The 19,590-nt window shown below is 38.5% G+C and overlaps 2 protein-coding genes across 2 annotated transcripts in view; one reads left to right on the top strand and one right to left on the bottom strand.

The window, feature by feature from the left end:
* LOC115622184 (SH3 and multiple ankyrin repeat domains protein 1) overlaps positions 1 to 19,590 on the top strand; it is an 87,440-nt gene that overhangs the window by 26,949 nt on the left and 40,901 nt on the right. The window contains exon 2 of the mRNA XM_030516110.1: positions 17,012 to 17,527. Within this exon, the coding sequence (XP_030371970.1) occupies positions 17,351 to 17,527 (177 nt within the window). The 5' untranslated portion in view covers positions 17,012 to 17,350. The remainder of the gene's footprint in view (positions 1 to 17,011; positions 17,528 to 19,590) is intronic.
* Positions 17,890 to 18,722, bottom strand: LOC115621933. The gene is made up of 3 exons (XM_030515817.1): positions 18,319 to 18,722; positions 18,131 to 18,254; positions 17,890 to 18,078 (listed from the first exon to the last, which is right to left on the bottom strand). Exons 1-3 carry the CDS (start codon positions 18,592 to 18,594, stop codon positions 17,969 to 17,971), a joined length of 510 nt encoding a protein of 169 aa, XP_030371677.1. The 5' UTR covers positions 18,595 to 18,722; the 3' UTR covers positions 17,890 to 17,968.

Genomic DNA, 19,590 nt, shown 5'->3' on the forward strand with positions numbered 1-19,590 from the left:
TGAATGCTGTTTGTATTATTGTTGTTGCTGTAGTTGTAGTTGTTTTTGCTGTTGCTTGCCCAACATTCCAAAGCACTAATTACGCACAAGTTAACTCAGAGGCAACTTCCTTTTTATCTATTTCTTGGTTATTTCTGAGCATTTTGCCAGGGAAGCGCCAGTCGCAGCAGTCAGTCAATCAGTCAGTCAGTCAGTCATTCATTCAAACGCTGCCTGTTCAGTTGAGCTGAAGTCAGTTCCTCACGCATTCATTACACATTGTTGCTTGTTCTATTTAGTATCTAGCTACTTGTATCTTGTATCTGGCAACTGTTGCAGCTCTTCTGTTTTCACACATGAGCTTGAAGAACAAGAGCAAGAACATGACTGCCTGCCAGCAGCCATCCAACTATTTCCACGACCAATTGTTTCCCCAGCTTTCTGATGAGCCATGTGAAACTCAGCCATTAATTTAGACGCCGTTTTAGCTCCCAGCGGTGTTGATGGCTAGCTACAAAAAAAAAAAAAAAAAAAAAAAAAAAACAAATAAAAAAAACAACAAAGAGGAAGAACGTGGCATGCAATCGCTTAGATTCTCTTCTCATATTTTGCATGCTGCACTTTTTTTCTGCTCGCTAGCTCTTCTTGGATTGTTTGCTGCCACTTCCTTTTTGTTGCATCTCCACCATTATTATCTCAAATCGTCGTCGTCGTCGTCGTCGCCGTCGCGCGCGCTTTAAGTTTTGAATTTAATTACAGTGCACATTTCTCAAATTTCACAACGCTATGATGTTTGTCATCTTTTTGTTGAGCTGGTGGCTGGTGGCTGGTAGGTAGTGGCTTGCCGACTGCCACATTATCATTATCATCTGCATCGTGTGCAGAGTAGAATGTGGCGTGCAGCTTGCAACGTGCAACATTATGCTCATTATGCATTTCACTTTACCTGCTCCTCTCCGCGGCTCTCTTCACAAGCTCTTTGTCGCCTCAGTTAGAGTCTGGCCTGGGAAAGTTCTGCAGCTGACATCATTTCGTGAGTTTTATGGCTGCATTTTCGCAGCAATTTTCAGCAAGTTCTCATGACAAGGTACTCAAACTACTGCACTAGCGTTGCACCTCCAATTGGGTGCACTTTCACTAACCGTAGAAATCAGCTACTCACTATCCTCACTCAGTTAACAAAATCTGATAGCAACAGTTTGACATGCTTTAGGCATAAAAACCAATTCTATGCCAATATATTCAGTAGAGTTAATATTTCTTATTTGATTCTGTCAAATTTTTCTGAATACTGCAAAAAATGCGCATAAAGCAAAATTTTTAATTGAAAAAAAACGTTCATTTTTTTGTTTCATTTTTTTTTAGTCAAATGTATTTATTTAAAATTGTTGCTTAAAAAAAGTTATTTCCAATGAACTTTTTTGATTATCCAATATTTGTGTTAAACATAGCGAAAATAATATATTCGTTAGAGTTAATACTTTTTATTTATTTTGTATGGTTTTTCTGAATACTTCAACCAACTTTGAAGTGAATTCAGTCTACTAATGAATGCGTCTAAACAATTTTGATTGAAACAAACGATTACTTTTGATTTGATTTTTGATTAACAAATAAGTTACTTCCAAAGTGCTTTTTGATTAATTCCGTTATCCAATATTTGATTCAAACATAGCGAAAACACAGCTTTTTGTATGCACGAGTATGCTATAAACAAGAAATTCCATTAAATCTGTTGGTGTGCTGCAAAATACATAACAACTGCAATAAATGGGCGGGATGGGCGAAAAGGTACAAACCGGTGTCGATACGGCTACAAATTTTAAAGAATTCATCTACATTTTAGGAATGGTCGAGTTTTCTAAACTTACATTTCTATTTTTCATTGAATAGCTAAGCTTTATTTTAGAACTTATTATTTAAGTGCTCAAAAAAAAAAATTCAATTGAATATTGAATTGAATATTTTCCATATGCATGCCCAAAACTTGGCCTTTCAAAATATCTAGTATTTAGCTGAGTTCTGTTGTGCTCTTTGAGAAAATAGAATGTTGGCTCGAGTTTGCTTGTAATGTTATAATCATGCTGTGATCAAGTAAATATATTAATTTTAAGAAGATGTCTACCAAGTGGAAAATGTACACACTTTTGTTTGTAAGTATGGAGACATAACACAATTTATATATACATATATCTAAATATATTCTTTATAGTACTCGCATAAAAACTGAGTTCCATTTATATGGAACACATACATACTCATAAAGTTTAGAAATTGCTGGCATCCTGGCCAGCTATGTAGGTAAGAGTTTGAATTTTGTTTCTGCTAGTATGCTATGTTTGTTCTTGATGCTGCTGTTGTCTGAAAAGTAAATGTGTATTATGTGCGTGAGTGTGTGTGCGTGTGTGTTGCACAACTTTATTTGGGTTAGTGATTGTTTAAAAATGTATGATGTAGCATAGAAGACGTTGCAGTCCCAACCCTTGGCAGCTGACACACTTGACTGACTTGGACAAGCAAAAGCTGGGCAGGGAAGTGGGAGGGGCCACTGGGAAGGGAGGAGGCATGGGGAGTTGAGGCAACTTGAAAATGTGAAAATTGTGTTGGCCGAGTTAGTTAAAGTGAGGTTCGCACAATGCAAATGGCTTTGTTTTAATTGTTTGACCGCTCAGCAATGAAATGAATTTTCTTTGCTAATTTATTATTTATGACTGAATTTCCAACTGTCTAATACACATCAACCACAACAGGAAAGTAAAACTTTTTCATTTCGAGAATTATGGGCAAGTGTTTGTGTGAGTGTGTCTGTCTGCTAGAATGTTAAACAAACGGAAATGGCCAGAAAAGGCAAATTAATTGGACGACAGCAGGTGGTTGGGGAAAGTGGTGCAAATGCTCAGAGATCGAGTGAAAAGTGGAGCGTGTCATTGTGCAAATTGCATTTAAATATGTGCAAATGTGCTGGACAATTAATTGAAAACATTTCCATTTATTTGCAAGCGCGCATTTCCTAAGCAATGGCTGTCAAACTGTGCGGCAACTCCAGTGACCAATCAAATGGAAAGCCATTCAAATTATAGAGTTTCCAGCTCTGCCACTGTCACTCCACATACATATCCAATTTCATTTACTTGTAAACTGCACAAAGTTGTCAAATCAATTGGAAAGCAATAACAATTGAAAAATGTAATGTAAGCTCTGTAATACAAGTACATACTTGTTATATTTCATTCGTCATATGCACTTGCCACAATAAAATCCAAAATATCGCCACATGTTTTATTATGCCAAGGACTAGGAGCGAAGCTGGATATTTGTATATTTAAACACGGAACATATTCGACTTATTTGAAAATAGTACCAATACTGAGTAGTAGGTTGACAGCGAAGGGCTGTCCCATAGTCATAAGTGTTGAGTATTATGCCGGGTATTGGATAACAGTTTGGAGTCCGATTGAATAATCCCTAAGCATTGAAAAAGTCAAAACTGTGCCAGAAGAGCATTTTCCCGTCTCTGTCAGCAAGGCAAGCGTGTGCCTGTTGACGTACTTAACCCAATTTTCTAAGAGTGCTGAATAGTAGCAAAGGAGCTGTTCCAGCGTTTCGTTCGCTTCGGGTTCCTTGCTTCCTGCATCTGCGATCTATTGTGATGCCCATCTTCTTGGCATGGGCGACTATAAAGCATTGATCTGTGGGCAGGGCGATGTGAGTCTAAATATTGATCTGCTAACCAGTCATCGAATAGAACTGATTTCAGTTTAAATTGATCAATTTAAAAAAAGGGGCTTAAGATAACCCTAAATACATTATTTTTTATAAAGTTCAGTTATAAATTCATGAAAAATTCGATGGCCTGACCTAACCAGAATAAATAAATAGTAAATACTCAAGGTCCATCTTAAATCAATCTAAAGAACGAGTATTTGTTAGTAAAACCAAATGGTATTTGATTAAAGAAATAATTACTTATGTTTTCTATATTCCTTTTATGTTGAAAAAATTCATTATTTCCTTGTCTGAAACTAACTTTGACTTTCTAAACATTTTATTTCAACTGCTCCACTTTACAGTAATCATAACCAATATCAGATTATTATCTAAAAGATAGCTGTTCACATTGATATATGCATATACTTTATAGGAACGAACCTGAAACTGATTGATATGGCCTTAAAAATTCAAGCAATATAGTTATCTCTTGATCTCTCTATTGGTTCGGTGGTTAGCAGATTCTTGATATACTTGTATTGCTTGATTGAAATTGACAAATATATAGTACTTAAAGCTTTTCAAGCAAATTCAATTTCCAATATTATAGTATAAATAAAAATCACTCACGAGATTGTCAATTACAATTTGCGTGCAGGCCACAAACAGCTTTTAAAAATGTGAATAAGTACATACATATACACGTACATATGTACAAATATATGTGTATACATTCGTATGGCACACGAATTCTGGCCAATTACATCGTTTGCCATCAAGCAGATGAAATCCATACTTGTGCGCTGACTTGGGCGAAAATCGTTGGGCAAATATGAAAAGCCAACAGCATGACACCAGCAACAACAACAACAACGATAAAGAAGTGCCGTTAGTCGTGAAGGCGACACATTGACGATGATGAGGATGAGGATATGCAAAGTGCATGGCAGGGGGTAACAAAAAAAGCAAGAACGACAAAAACAAAACTGCACATGTGGCACGATGATGGGTTAGGGCAGGGTGAGAGAACGCAGGGGGGAAGGGGGCACTGTGCAATGGTAAAAGCAAGCAGGCGGACAACTCACGTGGGAAATTTTCAAGTTCAAAGCAATTTTCCAAAGAAGAGCCAGGCAACGGTTAAAACGAAAAGCAGCAGCAGCAGCAGCAGCAGCAGAATGTATTGAAGCAAATGCAACAACAACTGTAGAGACCACAGCAACAACAATAGAAACAACAAAGCGTGCGCTCACGTGAGGCTGATAATAATCGGCTTTCAAGTCGTGAGCCGAGTCAGAGAGAAGGCATCGAAAAACACAGCCACACATACTTGTATATATGTATATATATGTATATAGCATACACTTGTACGCCTTCTGCGGAAGCGCTACCAAACAGGTTGACAACGACAACAATAACAACAACAACAACAACAACAACGAAAATGTCAACAAACAACTGCAATTGCGATGGTTGGAGGGCTCCCCCCATCGTCCCTTACCCACAAACCAGCCAACCAGCCAACAATTCCATCAGAATACATCTCTTCACTCTCGCTGCTGAGAGACGTCAGTTTCTTAAGTTGTTGTTCCTATCTCGCTCCATCTCTCTCTCTCTCTCTCTCTCTCTCTCTCTCTCTCTCTCTCTGTCTATGATGAAGTGCAACTGAGTGCCGCCTGGCTACTGTTTAATGGCCACCAGCTGAGCGTTCCATACCAACAGTTAGAATTAATTGACGTTAATAATGTTCCTGCGATATCAAGATTTATGGCCAGCCTCTAGCCTTTACTAAGTGCTACGGCCTGGCCTTAGCCCGCTTACTTGGTGACGCGTTTGCCCAACGGTTCTTCTTCTTTAGCTGCCTCTGTGCCGCTGCTAATCTTCGGAAGCAATGCAGGTCCACATCATTTGTGTCAGTGCTGCATTTTGCAAACATTTTCTTAAGTTTTAATGGAAAATTGTTAATACTTGTAGTTACTCGAAGCAGCCGGTGCTTGACAATTTGTCTTGCGAGCCACAGTGCCGCATAATTTAGACTCAGCTCGGCTCATAAAGATGTGTCACTTGTATTATAGGCATGCCGCTAGCAATTGTTTGGAGAGGACATAAAGACTTAAAGCAGTGCCCGAATAGCTTTAAAACTAAGGCATGTAGTCATGTACGTCCCTCAGCAATACGTACCCAATATTTTTGTGAGGCAACGCTTTAATATTCAGGCACACAATTCCAAAGGTTCTTATACGAGTATGCTGCTGTTACTGAACGTGCTTTTGTAGCAAGTGGGCGTTACGTATGGATGTTTTAATTATTGGTATTATCTGTTGTTGCACTTCGAGACATGGGTTCGCATGATGAGTAAGAAATGAAGTGCCCCATACTTATTTACTATATATTGTCCAGCTCTAATACTCTTCAGTATAACATAACTAGTTTTCACGATGCACTTTTAGTCTGCGGAGAATGCTGTCGAATTTCTGCTAATAACTCGAACGTGAATTAAAAAAAAATGTCTCAGGTCGAGCTTAAGCTTGCTTTAGATTTTAAATGCACTAAAATTAGAATAAATGGTCAAAAGTTTGTTCTATAATAGTTTATATTTCAATTCTAATCTTAATAACGAATGATCATTTTATGTATTAATTAGCAGCTATCAACCATATAGTCAATATTATCAAATTAAAATAAGCATAATCCATTTTTTGCAAGGAAAAGCCATTAGCTTTATGTATTATAATAAATTTGGAAATCTGCCCCTGACATCAATTTCTTTGAATTTTTGACAGCTTTGTTTCTTCTTTCATCCCCTTTATTTGAATTTCCATCTAGCACCTTACACGCAAAGAAATTCTTAAGGGAATTTATGATCGTAAATGTAATTGCTGCTCATTGCTGCCCTGTCTGCCCGTATATGTATTTTTTCAGTTCTCTCACACTTATACTCGCCACAAAGTTTTTGTGCTGTGCCATAAAGGTAACGAGTGTAAACGATTCAATAAACATGCACATGCATGCATGTACTCGTATATAAGCCAAGCTCATGGCGTTCAACTGTGGAAATACATGCATTTTTCGTTGCCATTTCGCTGGAGCATTTGTGTAGTTGCCTGCTGTAAGAAAAAGGCTTAGTGTTGGCGTCTGGGCATATTATTCTTGTGGCTGCAACTTCTCGTACTAGGGCTTGTGCTAACTTTGACAGCCACTTGCCAATTCAAGCGAACCATAAAAGTGCTCGGAGACTTTTTGCAATCGGGCAGAGTTAGCCAATGATTGCATTTCCATGTGGCATGCACGTTCCAAATCGAGGCGATGCTTCATAAAAAACTTTACGACTGCACAAAAACTAAAACTACATAAACGGCGGCACGGCGGCAGGGCACCTCACATTGTGGCACTGTAGCATGGTGGCACTTCACTGGCCGGAGGGGTAATTAAAAAGAACTTAGCACATGGTCGAGACTCGCGACACGAGACAAAGACAAAGAAAGCTGAGTGCAGACAGGCCGTCGTGGACAGTTCATAAATGTCAAGTTCAGGGTTATAGGAAAAAACAAAAACAAAAGTAAAAGAGACTAAAGCACGTACCGCTGTGAGCGCCGACGGCTCCGGCAGCCCCTTCAAACCCGAACCGAGCAGACAAAGTCAAAAATTACCTTAAGTGTGGTTACTGCTGCTGTTGTAATTGTTATTTTTGTTGCTGATGATGGTTGCCTATTTAAAGTCAAAATTAATGTGGCAACAACAATGGCAACAACTACTTTGAAATGCGTAATTCATTTAACACACTGCGTCTGTTGAGCCCCACACTTTGTCGCTGGCAGTTGATGGGAACGAACGCATTATGGGAGTGAGAGCTTGGCTCTCACACTCGCACAATGAACAACATGGTGGCCCGAAATGTAATTCAATTACCTTACCAGTTCAATGAGCTCCCATTGATCTCACATTCTCACGTGTGTGAAAAAGCTCAACTAATTTAAAACTAATTAGGCACATGATTTAATCACCTTTTTTATGCCCATCGCTTAGGCCAACACGAGCACCCGGGAAGTTCTTTTCGAATGCCAATGACGGCAACAATGTTGGGGTGCAAACAGAAGCTAAATGCGATTTTCCGATTTTTATTTGGGTGGGAAACAAGCCTAGCATTAAATAATTTTGAAGTTTAAATGCGTCTAAAACCCAACATTTAAAAAGCTTATATTAAATGCTTTTCTTTAGAAATATTCCCATAATCTTCTTAAAAAATACAGAAATGAACACTTGTGTGGCAGCATTTGAATTTCTTCTGATGAAAGCATACAAGTAATTAAAAGTACATATAATTTGTCTCATGCACAAGAAAGGGTAGTAGTACTAGTAAGCCCCATTGTATCGCCCGATTGTTCATATGAACTGCTCTATTTAGGAGATAATAATAATAATTCCTCTGCAAAAAGGAATGAAAAGTTTTATATAATAATTTAATAAAATTTGAAAAGCCTTTTAATTCCTTAAAACGTTATAGTATGCTGCAAATATGGATCTCGTTTTAGCACAAAAACAAATGAAAATTTAATGTTTTTGCAACAAAATTGTATTTAATCGATAAAAGCGAGTCGTACTTAAGGAAAAATATTTTAAGATACTAACAACCTTGTTATTTTGAAATATGGTAATCAGAATACATAAACTGATTAAAGAAAAGACAAAATGGACCAAAAATATGGAAGAAATAAATGTACCAGAAAGGCCTGCAGATGGCCAAAGTTCTGTTTCAATATTTGTCTCAAACCAGCAGAGTAAATGGTGCTTGCAAATGTGTGTATTTTTCAAAAATTAATTTTCCCCACATGCACGAGGCAACACATTCTCGCAAATAGAGCTCTTTATACTATTTGGTAGCAGCCCGAAACTTTGCCAAATCCCAATCACTCAGTAGCTCTCGTCAACCTTTCCCAACTTCGGTGAGAGGCAAGCAGGCAGGCATTCCCTGCCAGCCTGTGCGTGCAGCTGCAGCTGCAGCTCTGCTCGTAAGATGCATTTATAATAGCCATAAATTGTGAGCGCTTGAGGTGGCTTGACACTATTCCGTATGCACGTAGAAACATAAGCTGCTTAAGTGTGGAACGTGTAGCTTATGCAAAACTGCGTAATCAAATGTAATTTGAGTTTAATGAGTGTCAAAGTTATTAAAAATCAGTTGTTGCCCACAACGCTGGCCAAATGCGGCAGTTGGCCAGTCCATGAAAGGCAAAGTTACAAAATCGTTTAAAGCTTTTTGCTATTTGTGGTTTGGCCAGTTTTGTCGTCATTGCAGGCTCAATTATAGAGTTGTGTGTCTGTATCTGTGCCTGTGCCTGGCCATGTACGAGTATGGGTCTAAATGCGCTCTCAAATTGCTATTAATTATTATCAAGTCGTTGAGTGCAGAAAATGTTATGAAGCGTCAGATGATGGCTAAGTTTTGCTGGCAATTTTAGTTACATGTATGTACATTTGACACCAAGACAACAAAAACTAACATCACAGAACATTACAAAAGATACTCGTATATCTCGCATATATAGAGACCCGAAACCGCAAAGCCAATTGAGCGATTAGCGTAAATGAAATGTGCACGATATCCAGACAAGTAACACCAATGGCAAATAATTTTATAAAGTTGTTTTGTGTTCAAGACAACGGCATCAATAATCTCAAAAGCTTGACATGAACATAGTCGACACCAAAAGTGACAAAATGAATAGAAAATACTCTTTAAAACCAACTTGATATGCGCTAGAAGGCGTCTTCCTGGACAAAAATAACAGACTTATAGTCTTATAGAAATTTCGTTGTACTGTAATAAATAAGTTACTCAGAATTTTGGGCAACATTTCTGTAGGGGGAACGAAAGAAAAAGTTGTTTCAGTTTCAGGCGATTTCGTATTATTGACATTGAATAATATTTTAGATACCAATGATATGCTAATGTTTGTCAAAAACGCGGCATTCTAACTTTATCTTAACCTAAATTGTAAGAATATATTTTAAATTCATTGTGTAGTTCAGAGTAATTGTTGGTGATCGACAGACGGTTTGAAATCAAGTTAATATAGTTCAAATATAGCTTTTAGCTTAACTCTAAAATTAAGAAACTTTTGTTAACCTTTTTTTAAGTGATTAAGAAAATAAGGCTACTACAACTACTTGTAAGTACTGGCCATAGATAATACACTCACATTTTTGGAATCACTTTTATGTGTTGTTTGTTTTGTGATGTGTCGTAGTAACTGTGCTCTTTCTTATGTATAGTTGTCAGTTAGTGTATATAAACAGAAATGTCTGCTCGTTAATTTGACTATAGGCGACGCATTTGGCGTTTGGCCGTTGCTGTTACCAATTGCCATGCAATTTTTATGCGCCACCAGCGTGTGTGTTTGTGTTTGATTGGGTATGTGTGTTTATGCTTATATGCACACCCACCATTACTTGTACATTGCTATGTGGCTGCTACACATAACAAACTACAAACAAGTCGCTTTTCCATTGATTTGCTTGTCGTTTGCCTTTTGCTGTTTGCTGCGTCTGCGCCGCTCGTGCTCACATGGCGTATGATTGATGGCCCTGCAGTCATTCAGCCAGACGCAAAATATGAAATTATACTTGCTGTTCATGGTAGTTGGCGTTGGTGTTAGTGTTTCTGTTGCTGTTGCTGTTGCTGCCAATTTTCATCTTTCCCCATTGGCAGCCAGAAAATAAATTGCGTTTATTGAGTAAATTGGCTGCTAAAATATTTGCACGTTAAATAGAAATTAAGAATTGCGTCTCAACAGTAATGCGTTTTCTTTTTGTGTGTCCCCACGTTTCTTTCAAGAAAATTGATGAGGTGCTTTTCAATTTATGTAACATATAATATAATGTGCGGAGAGGGAGAGAGGGAGAGAGAGGGCGAGGGCGAGGGCTTTAATATTGCACAGCAAGTATGTGCGTTTAAAATCGCGCCGCAAACGCGTGCGTGTCGTGTTGCAATTTAACATGAAATTTAATTTTTGCATTTAAATCGGCTTTGATTTCGTTTTTCTGTCATTTGTTCAGTTTGTTTTGCTTTATGGCTGTCGTTTGTTTACCTGCGCGCGCTGCTTGCAAATGTAAACCGGTCGCTCGTCCAACTGTGGGGCCGCTGACTGGCTGGCTGGCTGGTTAGCTACATTTGCATACAGTTTTGTTCTTTTTGACGCTTGCTTTTAATTTATTTCCATTGATTGCAAAAATACAACGAAACAGAAATAAATACACACACGACGTGTATATTTGTTGTGTGTGTGTGTGTGTGTGTGTGTCCAATACCTGTGACTTAATGGCCCGCTTTAAGCCCTGACGTAATACAGTTGCTGAAATTAGCAAGAAATTTGTATAAATGATTACCTGACCGAGCACTCACCATGAGAGCCAAGAGACCAGTGTTGCAATTTTGTTTATATCAACTATATGCAATGCATTTAAATTGATATTTGATTCGTATCAAGCAAAAATGAAAACATAATAGAGAGCCAAGCAGCACCTGGATCTGTTTCTAATTTGCGTTTTATCGATTAAGCTCTGTCATGCAATGTTTTTTATTTGGGTGTGGAGGTGCCTTTGCGTCTGGTACTTCAGGGACTAGTCGTATCTGTGTTACACTAAAATAAACATGCTGTCGTTAGTATGTACACTTTATTTTTGTGGTGTCGGTCAAAGTTTCAAATGCCTTGGGCCACCTATCTAACCAGCAACTATATCCAATAAGAACAGAAACAACAATCAAACAATTTCAATCAAATAAATGTCGAAATGCTTCGCTCCATGCGAAGTTTTATACAATTTTCGAGCGTTTTTATTTAATTTCTTTTTTGAGTGTGTGGTACCAGGAAGTTTTCGAAGCTGCCTTGTGGTTGAGTGTTCAGTTTATTTTGAGGGCAATTTGTTGCGATTCCTATGGCAACTTAGTCGAGTTGGACATTGGTAGACAGGCAGGCAAACATACATACAGATAGATGGGCAGGCCGACAGGCAGGCAGGCAGCCAGGCAGACAGACAGACAGATAGACATACGTCAGGCAGCTAGACAAAACAAGACCAAGGAATTATTGGCTGCTTGACTGACATGTCGACAAAGGGTTAAGGGCAAGCAAGCACATAGGGAAAAGGAGTTGAATACAAACACACGACCCACGGTTGTGGTTTTGCCACTCACATGCCTCAGAGTTAATTTTCTTATTGTATTACGAGGCGCAGCTGCTACACGAGAAGCTTAGACTGCCAACTGAGAATTCCCTCGGCTACATCGATCTCCCTCTAGCTCCTCTTATGCTCTTATCCTTTTGTGCTTCTTTCCACATCGAGTTTGTTTGGCCTGTAATGATTGCACTTGATTGAAAATGAACGTGACTGGAAAACTAGTTTCGTTTTTATTCATCTGCTGCATTTATGTACTCGTATTTGTGTTTTTTTTTTTTTTTGCTGCTGCTTAAGAAAAAATAGAAAAATGAAAAAGCAAAATAAATTAACCAGGAAACTTTGTTGAGTATTTTTGTGACGTGTTTTTGCTTTCTGTTTTTTGCATCTCGCAATGCAATGTCGCAGTTATAAAATGTACTAAGTATATATAAATGTAATCGTATTTAATAATATTTAATTAAAATTCAACTGCGACGCCTGAGTCGCAAATAAGCAAGCTCGCCATTTTCTTGTGCGCTTTCTAATAGAATTATGTGCGCATTTCCGTTTCCAACTCACGCAAGAACACACTGCGTCAACTAGCCAAACAAAATGGCGCCTCTGAATGCTGCTGCAGCTACTTGCATCGGTGGTCGCCTCTCAGAGTTGGGGTGGTGAGTCTACCAATGATGGTGGGTTCTGTGTTGAATAAAAAATGGCAAGCATTAAATAAGTTTTTGCACCACCCGCTGCTGTTGGCAGTTTTCTTTTCCATTTTCTGTATTTTTGTATTTGCATGCTGTTGCCATGGCGCATAATTTGCGTGCCACAATACTTGTGCCATGAATTGAGCAAGACTGTTTAAATGACAAAACTAATTTTCTCTAAAGCTCCACACAACAGCGCACACAAGCACAAAAAACATTGTTGCTCAAATACATCTATAGTATTTATGTGCGTGTAGTAAATGGAACTGCACTTTAAATATGCATATGCGTTTAACTAAGAGTTGCATTTTGTATTGTACATTTGGGAGTTGACACACAAAACGCAAATGGGCAGTGTGCTAATTTACCAGCGGCAAATCCCATTTGATATGGCATATTTATACCCTGTACCCGTAGGGTAAAAAGGGTATATTAGGTTTGTGCAAAGTATGTAACATGCAGAAGGAAGCATCTCCGACCCCATAAAGTATATATATTCTGAATCAGCATGACGAGAGAAATCGATCTAGACATGTCCGTCCGTCCGTCCGTCTGTCCGTCCGTCTGGATGAACGCGAGGATCTCAGAAACTATAAAAGCTAGAATAACCAAAGTTGGCATCCAGATTCTCCTAGGTCCGAGAAAGGACGAGTTTATTTTTTTTTTTGGAATTTTCCCCCCCTTCCCCCGCTACAGAATTTCGTCAATAGCGTCCACATTTCAAATGCTACCTAAACCAAACTTTGCACACATAATTAATATATAATTGTCTACTGTTGTGTAAGATTTTATTTAATTCAGTCAATTCTAAGAAAAGTTATTAGCCAAACAAATTCTCGCCAGTACAACCTCCCCAAACTGCAGCAACAAGTTCGCTCTTCTTCTTCCTCTATTTGCTGCTGCTATGGGCGCATATAACTCAGTGACGGAAGTTTACCTGGGTACAGGGTATTACACTGTCGGGCTTGCTCGACTGTAGCGTTCTCTCTTGTTTTAAGCACAATTTAGGTGCAAGCTTTAACCTAAACAGTCGACTTTAAGTTCGCCTGTCTAGGCTGCTGTCACGACCGCTCCATGTCACTTCAGCAATTTTGACAACAAAGATGACACAATGTAAGAGGCAAGTGTCACAACTACTTAAGGCAAACAGCGGAGCAAGCAAGCACTCAAGTGACTGGCTCTGGCACTGCGCGTAGGTTTTAGAAGCAACAGAGGTGCGCTTCGAGTGGCAGACAGCATTTAAAATTTACTTAACACTTCGCCAAAGAGACGTACCAATATACTCTACTAGTTGTCAAAATCTTCAACAAGCTATGCAGCTATCACAGCAGCACTCCAGTCAATTCCAGGATTACTTGAATCAGAAGAAAGGGATGGCTGTATTTTTATTTAATGCATTTTATTTAATAGTATACTTGTATGTGTCTGATCTTGATCAGAAAAGTGTTAAGTAGCTCAGTAGCCTCTTTCGCATTTGATGTCTTTATGATTCCTTTATCGGCTAAATCGTCGCGACGGAACGTGTCGTCTCCAGAAGAGCACTTATCACAATTTTTAACTTGTTTAGAACTCAAAAATCAGCCGATTTCGGATGCGATTTTGTAATGCATGACAGTGCTGTCTCATTATATTTGATCGCACAAATATGGTGTAATAGACATAAAGAACATTTTCAACTTTTATATCAATTTATTTATAGACATACAAGTATATATTTATACGTACCATTATTATGTCACATATTTTGGCTTGCACCTCTGAAATATATGTACATTTGCATTCAAAATTGTAAACATTTATGGCAAAATTTGGGCTGATCATTACTCAGTACAATTATTCAGAATAGCATAGATTTTTTCTGTGTAGTTTCGATACTGAAAATCCAGGCGGACGTCCGGTCAGTTGCTACAATTGACTTTTCGAGTGCACAAGTAGCCCCTGGATCCAGTGTTATTTCATTTTTATGCCACCTGGCGTATGCGCAATATTCCGAATTCGCACAGTAAGTCGAGTGTCAGGAGAGACAGTTGTGCAGCAAGGAAAAAGCAAATAAACTGATTGTACCGCTGTGCCTAAATTATGTGACCAGCACATAAATCTAGATAAATTTAGTTAGTTTTTGCGCCCATATTACAGCCAAAGGTCAAAACATAATTTTTCAATCAACGCGCCCCAAATGCGTTTAAAGTGAAAAATCGTTGGGGACAGCATATGTAAATAGCCACCGCTTGTTATTATGTACTATTATTATTATTAATAAGTATTATTGTTTCCCCCGCGCAATAGTAATGGCATATAATTGAGAGCAGCTTAATTCGAGTATAAATCAGCGACGGTCCATATGGCAGCCAATTGAAAGTGGGATTAAATGGCCATCATTAAAAGTATTGACAAACTGCGTTTAACTTTTCCGCTGGAGCGACAGCAGCGGCAACGACAACGACGTTGCCAAACTTTTTCAATTAAAAGCGATTTAGCAGTGGCCATAAAAAAGAAATGAAAAGCACAGCAAATGTCAGGAAACTTGGCGCCAAGTATTGCATCCTCAAGATATTTCACGTTGCGAGAACTGAAATTTAATTAAAGAAGTTTCCGCTGATAAGGTGTATAGTATAGTATACACTATATATATTTGGCGGCCATAAAAATATCAAATATCGAAAATGAGCAATTAAGTTCATTGACTATTTATGTGGAGTTACGAGGAGTATGCGTAATGCGAATTTCTCATTGTTAACGTACAATTAATGCCCAAGCATTATATATATTTGTGTTATCAGGAATTGTAATGCTATTTGCGCCACCTTATCAATGCCTTGGCCACGTTTTGTTCGCTTCTTATCGCGCACCTGAAGTCGTCAGCGTCGTGTGCTGCTGATAATTTCGCTTGGCATTATTTTGACTGACAAGCCGAGTGGCAGACGGCCAAGGTAAACGAATGTCTTTTTCCACTTGTTAGAATACAATTTGGCGGCGCATTTAATTTATGTGCATATACATACTTGTACATTTGGATAGCAGCGATAGCTTTGCTTGACCGTGACATGTTTGATTGTTTATGCGTGGGTTACCGACCCAAGACGAACAAAAACCAACAAATGAAGCAAACAATGAAGAATTTGTAGAACAAGCTGAAAACCCATAATAAAGTTAGTCATTATTTTTATGCCACCATCCACTTGTACTTTCACTTGCCAGTAAATCACCCACTAAGAATAATTGGTCTGAACCATTATTGTGCGTAATTACTGGACTAGCAGCGCATACCCGTATATTTTCGCAGCCCAGTAACCGGTTCATGCAATCAACACAAACGCTCTCCAATGCAATGCGACAATGTGTGGCAGGCGGTGCAGTTGCGGTGGCTGTCAGTGGTTGTCGCGGCCCACATTTCCACGCTATAAAACTTGACTGCCTGCTGCTATTTTTTTTTTTTTTTTTTTTTTTTTTTGTTCATTATTTTCATTTAGTATATTTTTTTTAGGTTAGCGTGTGAATTTAATTTGCAACGCAGACTACTGCTACTGCTACTGCTGCTTGTTTGCTGTTGGTTGCCACTCTGCAACATGTTGCAGACGCACGGCTATAAAATGTCAATATCAAAGCGTAATTAGCAGCGACAACAACAAATGCTTTATGTGCCTTCCACAACGCATGGGGAAGTGTCTTAGTGTCTGCGCGACTGACACATGACAGTAACGGCGGCAGCCAAGCGGATTGACTGATGAAGCGGATAGACAGCTAAGTGCGTAGGCAGTTTAGTTGCCGAGCTGGGGCTGGGGCTGGGGTAGGGGAGGCGCGGCAGCGTAGGGTTAGGAGGTAACGAGGTGAGCGACTAGTTGAAAGTAAACCAATTACAAGCTAATTTTCCGTGCAGAGAGCTGGGAAACGAGTTTTGACTACTGAATAGAAAATAGGCTTACAAATCGAAATGTATGTAATGTGATCGAATAACTAAATGAATGACTTTATGGATATTAACCAAGCACTAAGCACATTATACTTGACTTAGGTCGGATGTTTTTTAAAAAGAATGCAATGTGATTATATACATAAGTATATGAGGAATTATGTGTTGAGTCTTTACAAGTAATACGAAATATTCCATTCAAATCAATGGATATTTTTACAATTAGCAAAGTTTATTTATTTATTGTACATTTGCATGGGATGCGTGGCAGACTTCAGCAGATCTAATGTTATATCCCCGTATATGATTATAGATCCATATAGACAAATTCGTCTTGAAGACTGTTCTTAAACCTATGCGGGGACCACGTTTAGAACTGAAAGAGTTTCATCCATGGGGTATGTTTTCGAAATAATTTAGAGTGAAAACTCGTTTAAGGGTTTTTACTGTAATTAATATACCTTTGATTAAATTATTTTTAAAATAAATACAAAATAATTAGGTAACACTCCTTACTAATTAAATTCTTGTTTATCCTTTCATTTCCTTATAGCAACATGCCCGAGTCAATTCCCATCGTGCGGCCAACTCAACAACATTTTCTCAACGAACTGTGCAAACGAAATGCATGCAGGATGCCAGAGGCAACCACTTCAATTAAGTAAATACTAATGAATTAAAAATAACCGAACGATAAAACGATTCACAACATAATATACATTCTTGAGAAAAGGAGTCGATTGTATAACAACGAGAACGCAAAAGCGCTAAAAACAAAAAACAAAATACAAAAAACTTTTATATATTTTCTTCGTGACATTGGACAAGAAAAACCGTCAAAATTACGACGTATCACCCACCTACGCCCAAAGTCAAACAGAACCCGGCCAATATGGACAATACGTCCGGGCCGGGTGCGTTTGACGATGAGCCGCCGCCAGAGCCACGAGACGGTTGGCTGCTGGTGCGCATCCATGTGCCGGAGCTGAACGTCTACAAGTGTCTGCAGTTTCCATCGGAGCGTCTCGTCTGGGATGTTAAACAGCAGGTGCTTGCCTCGCTGCCAAAGGTAAGTGCGCTATATTGTGTATAAATTTGTATAATTGTAAATAGCATAAAGCGACATGCTTTTACTCATACTTTTCTATGTATGTACATAATATAGAACAGACATTACGCATGACCCTAAAAACTACAACTAGTATTACAAGTATGTGAGATGCTTGTCATATCATAGATCACACGCTCGGTCGCTGCTTGAATTAATAAGCAAGAACGAATGAAAACAAAAGCATGTAACTGTCTCTTTATCAAAAACTCATTCCACTTCGGGAAAATGAAATCCTTCATACTTATTTTAAAATGAGTTCTTAAATGGCTCAACACGATGGGGTGGAACAGGCTTAAAAAGGTAACAAGAGATTGTAAAAGTGGTTTGGTTATGCATTTTTTATTCCGAAAATACTAGCAAGATTTGGTACAGAAAATTTGTATATGCCTTGAGAGCGACCTATCTCGTTCGAATTCTAAAGGATGTCGGTGGTGGCAAATCCTCATCATAGGCGAAACGCAGCTCCACATAGTATGACCAGATAACGCACCAGCAATATATCAATATGACTGCAAATATGGCAATTCAGTTAATTAAATGCAGCGAAAATCTTGTACTTACTAATCGTCAGCACAAATATGAAGACAACACTCCAGACGAACTTGTACAGGACCATAGCTAGAATGTGAACGATTATATATAGCGGTACGAGAACCAGAAAGGGTATGAACATCAGTTCGTTATTCTGCGAGAAAAATGAATAATTATTTAGCTAATGTATTGGGTGGCTAGTGAGTTGGGCCCTTTACATTGTGCACGCCTAGACAAACCATTCCGGCTGTCAAGAAGCCAAAAAAGGAGAAGACCATCGTTGTTTTCAGGGCCGCCGGTGGTCCATATCCCTCCTTCACATCACGTTGGTACTCATTTGGGAAAATGCATTCCATGGCAAAGGCCGAGCCGACAGTTAGATAGAAGAACCAGGTGAGAAAAATGCAGCCCACGAGCAGTGCACCGAGACGCAACGAGACGCAACAGCAGCATTTTTCTAAAATTTTGATAAAATACTTGCAGCGACAGGCCATTTTGTTGTTAGTGTTGGAGCTGCGCTAAAATCAGAGTGTCCGAAACCTTTGCGCGGCCAAATTTTGATATTGCCAAGAAAATATAAATCAGAAAGTAATATATTTTTGTGTTTTTAAAATTACACTCTTACTCACTAAATATCTGAACGAACTGTAAATTTTGTAAAATAATTTAGTAAAAGAAGACACATGGCCAACTCTGTGTGGAAAGTATTTGAAACATTCCTTTCATGTGATCTTATATATAGTGCTGAATAAATGGAAATCGATCATTGGCCTTTTTAGTAGAAAATAATGCGAATTCAGAGCAATAAGATATTTTAGCTAAGCTATACTATAAATAATGATCTTTTTGAACCGTACTTTCTGACAGCCTTACAATATAAGTAGTGGTATGATGTGGTTGATGAAAACTATTTGCCTTTCCATCTTTTTTAAGGCAATATTCTTAAAAATAACATTCAAAAGTTGTACTTGTAATTTAGGGAATACTTTTTTTTTGTAATTTAATAATGTGATTCAGTTGATTATAATGGGACACAACAACCAGGTGCATTTGTGTATACAAAAGCAAAACTGAAGGAAAAGGCGTGAATTAAAGCTGAAATCTTCTCGGAGCTCTGGCATAATTGGGTTACTTGTTGTTGAAGTTTCTTAAAAATAAGAACATGAAGAACACGGCACTAAAGCCTATGATGAGGCATACATATGCAACTATCCATATAGTGGTGGCTAAGGAAAGAGGGGGGACGGAAACTTTCATGCCCTACGTATAAGGTCCGAATTGTCAGCATTTGGTTTGCCGATCGTCCAACGAGGGGATTACCAAGAAAGTACTTGATTGGGTGAAGTAGATTATAAAGCTAAGTGTGCCAATAGTATAGCAACTGACTCGTAAGCTGCAGAAAAACAGGATCTACTTAAGGCACCTATGTACGAGTATATTGAAAAGTTTTACAAAGCTGCAAAGCAGACTTAGACCAAAACTCAATAAGT

The sequence above is a fragment of the Scaptodrosophila lebanonensis genome, unplaced genomic scaffold (assembly GCF_003285725.1).
Source record: "Scaptodrosophila lebanonensis strain 11010-0011.00,11010-0021.00 unplaced genomic scaffold, SlebRS2 tig00000001-arrow-pilon, whole genome shotgun sequence".
NCBI lineage: Eukaryota > Metazoa > Arthropoda > Insecta > Diptera > Drosophilidae > Scaptodrosophila > Scaptodrosophila lebanonensis.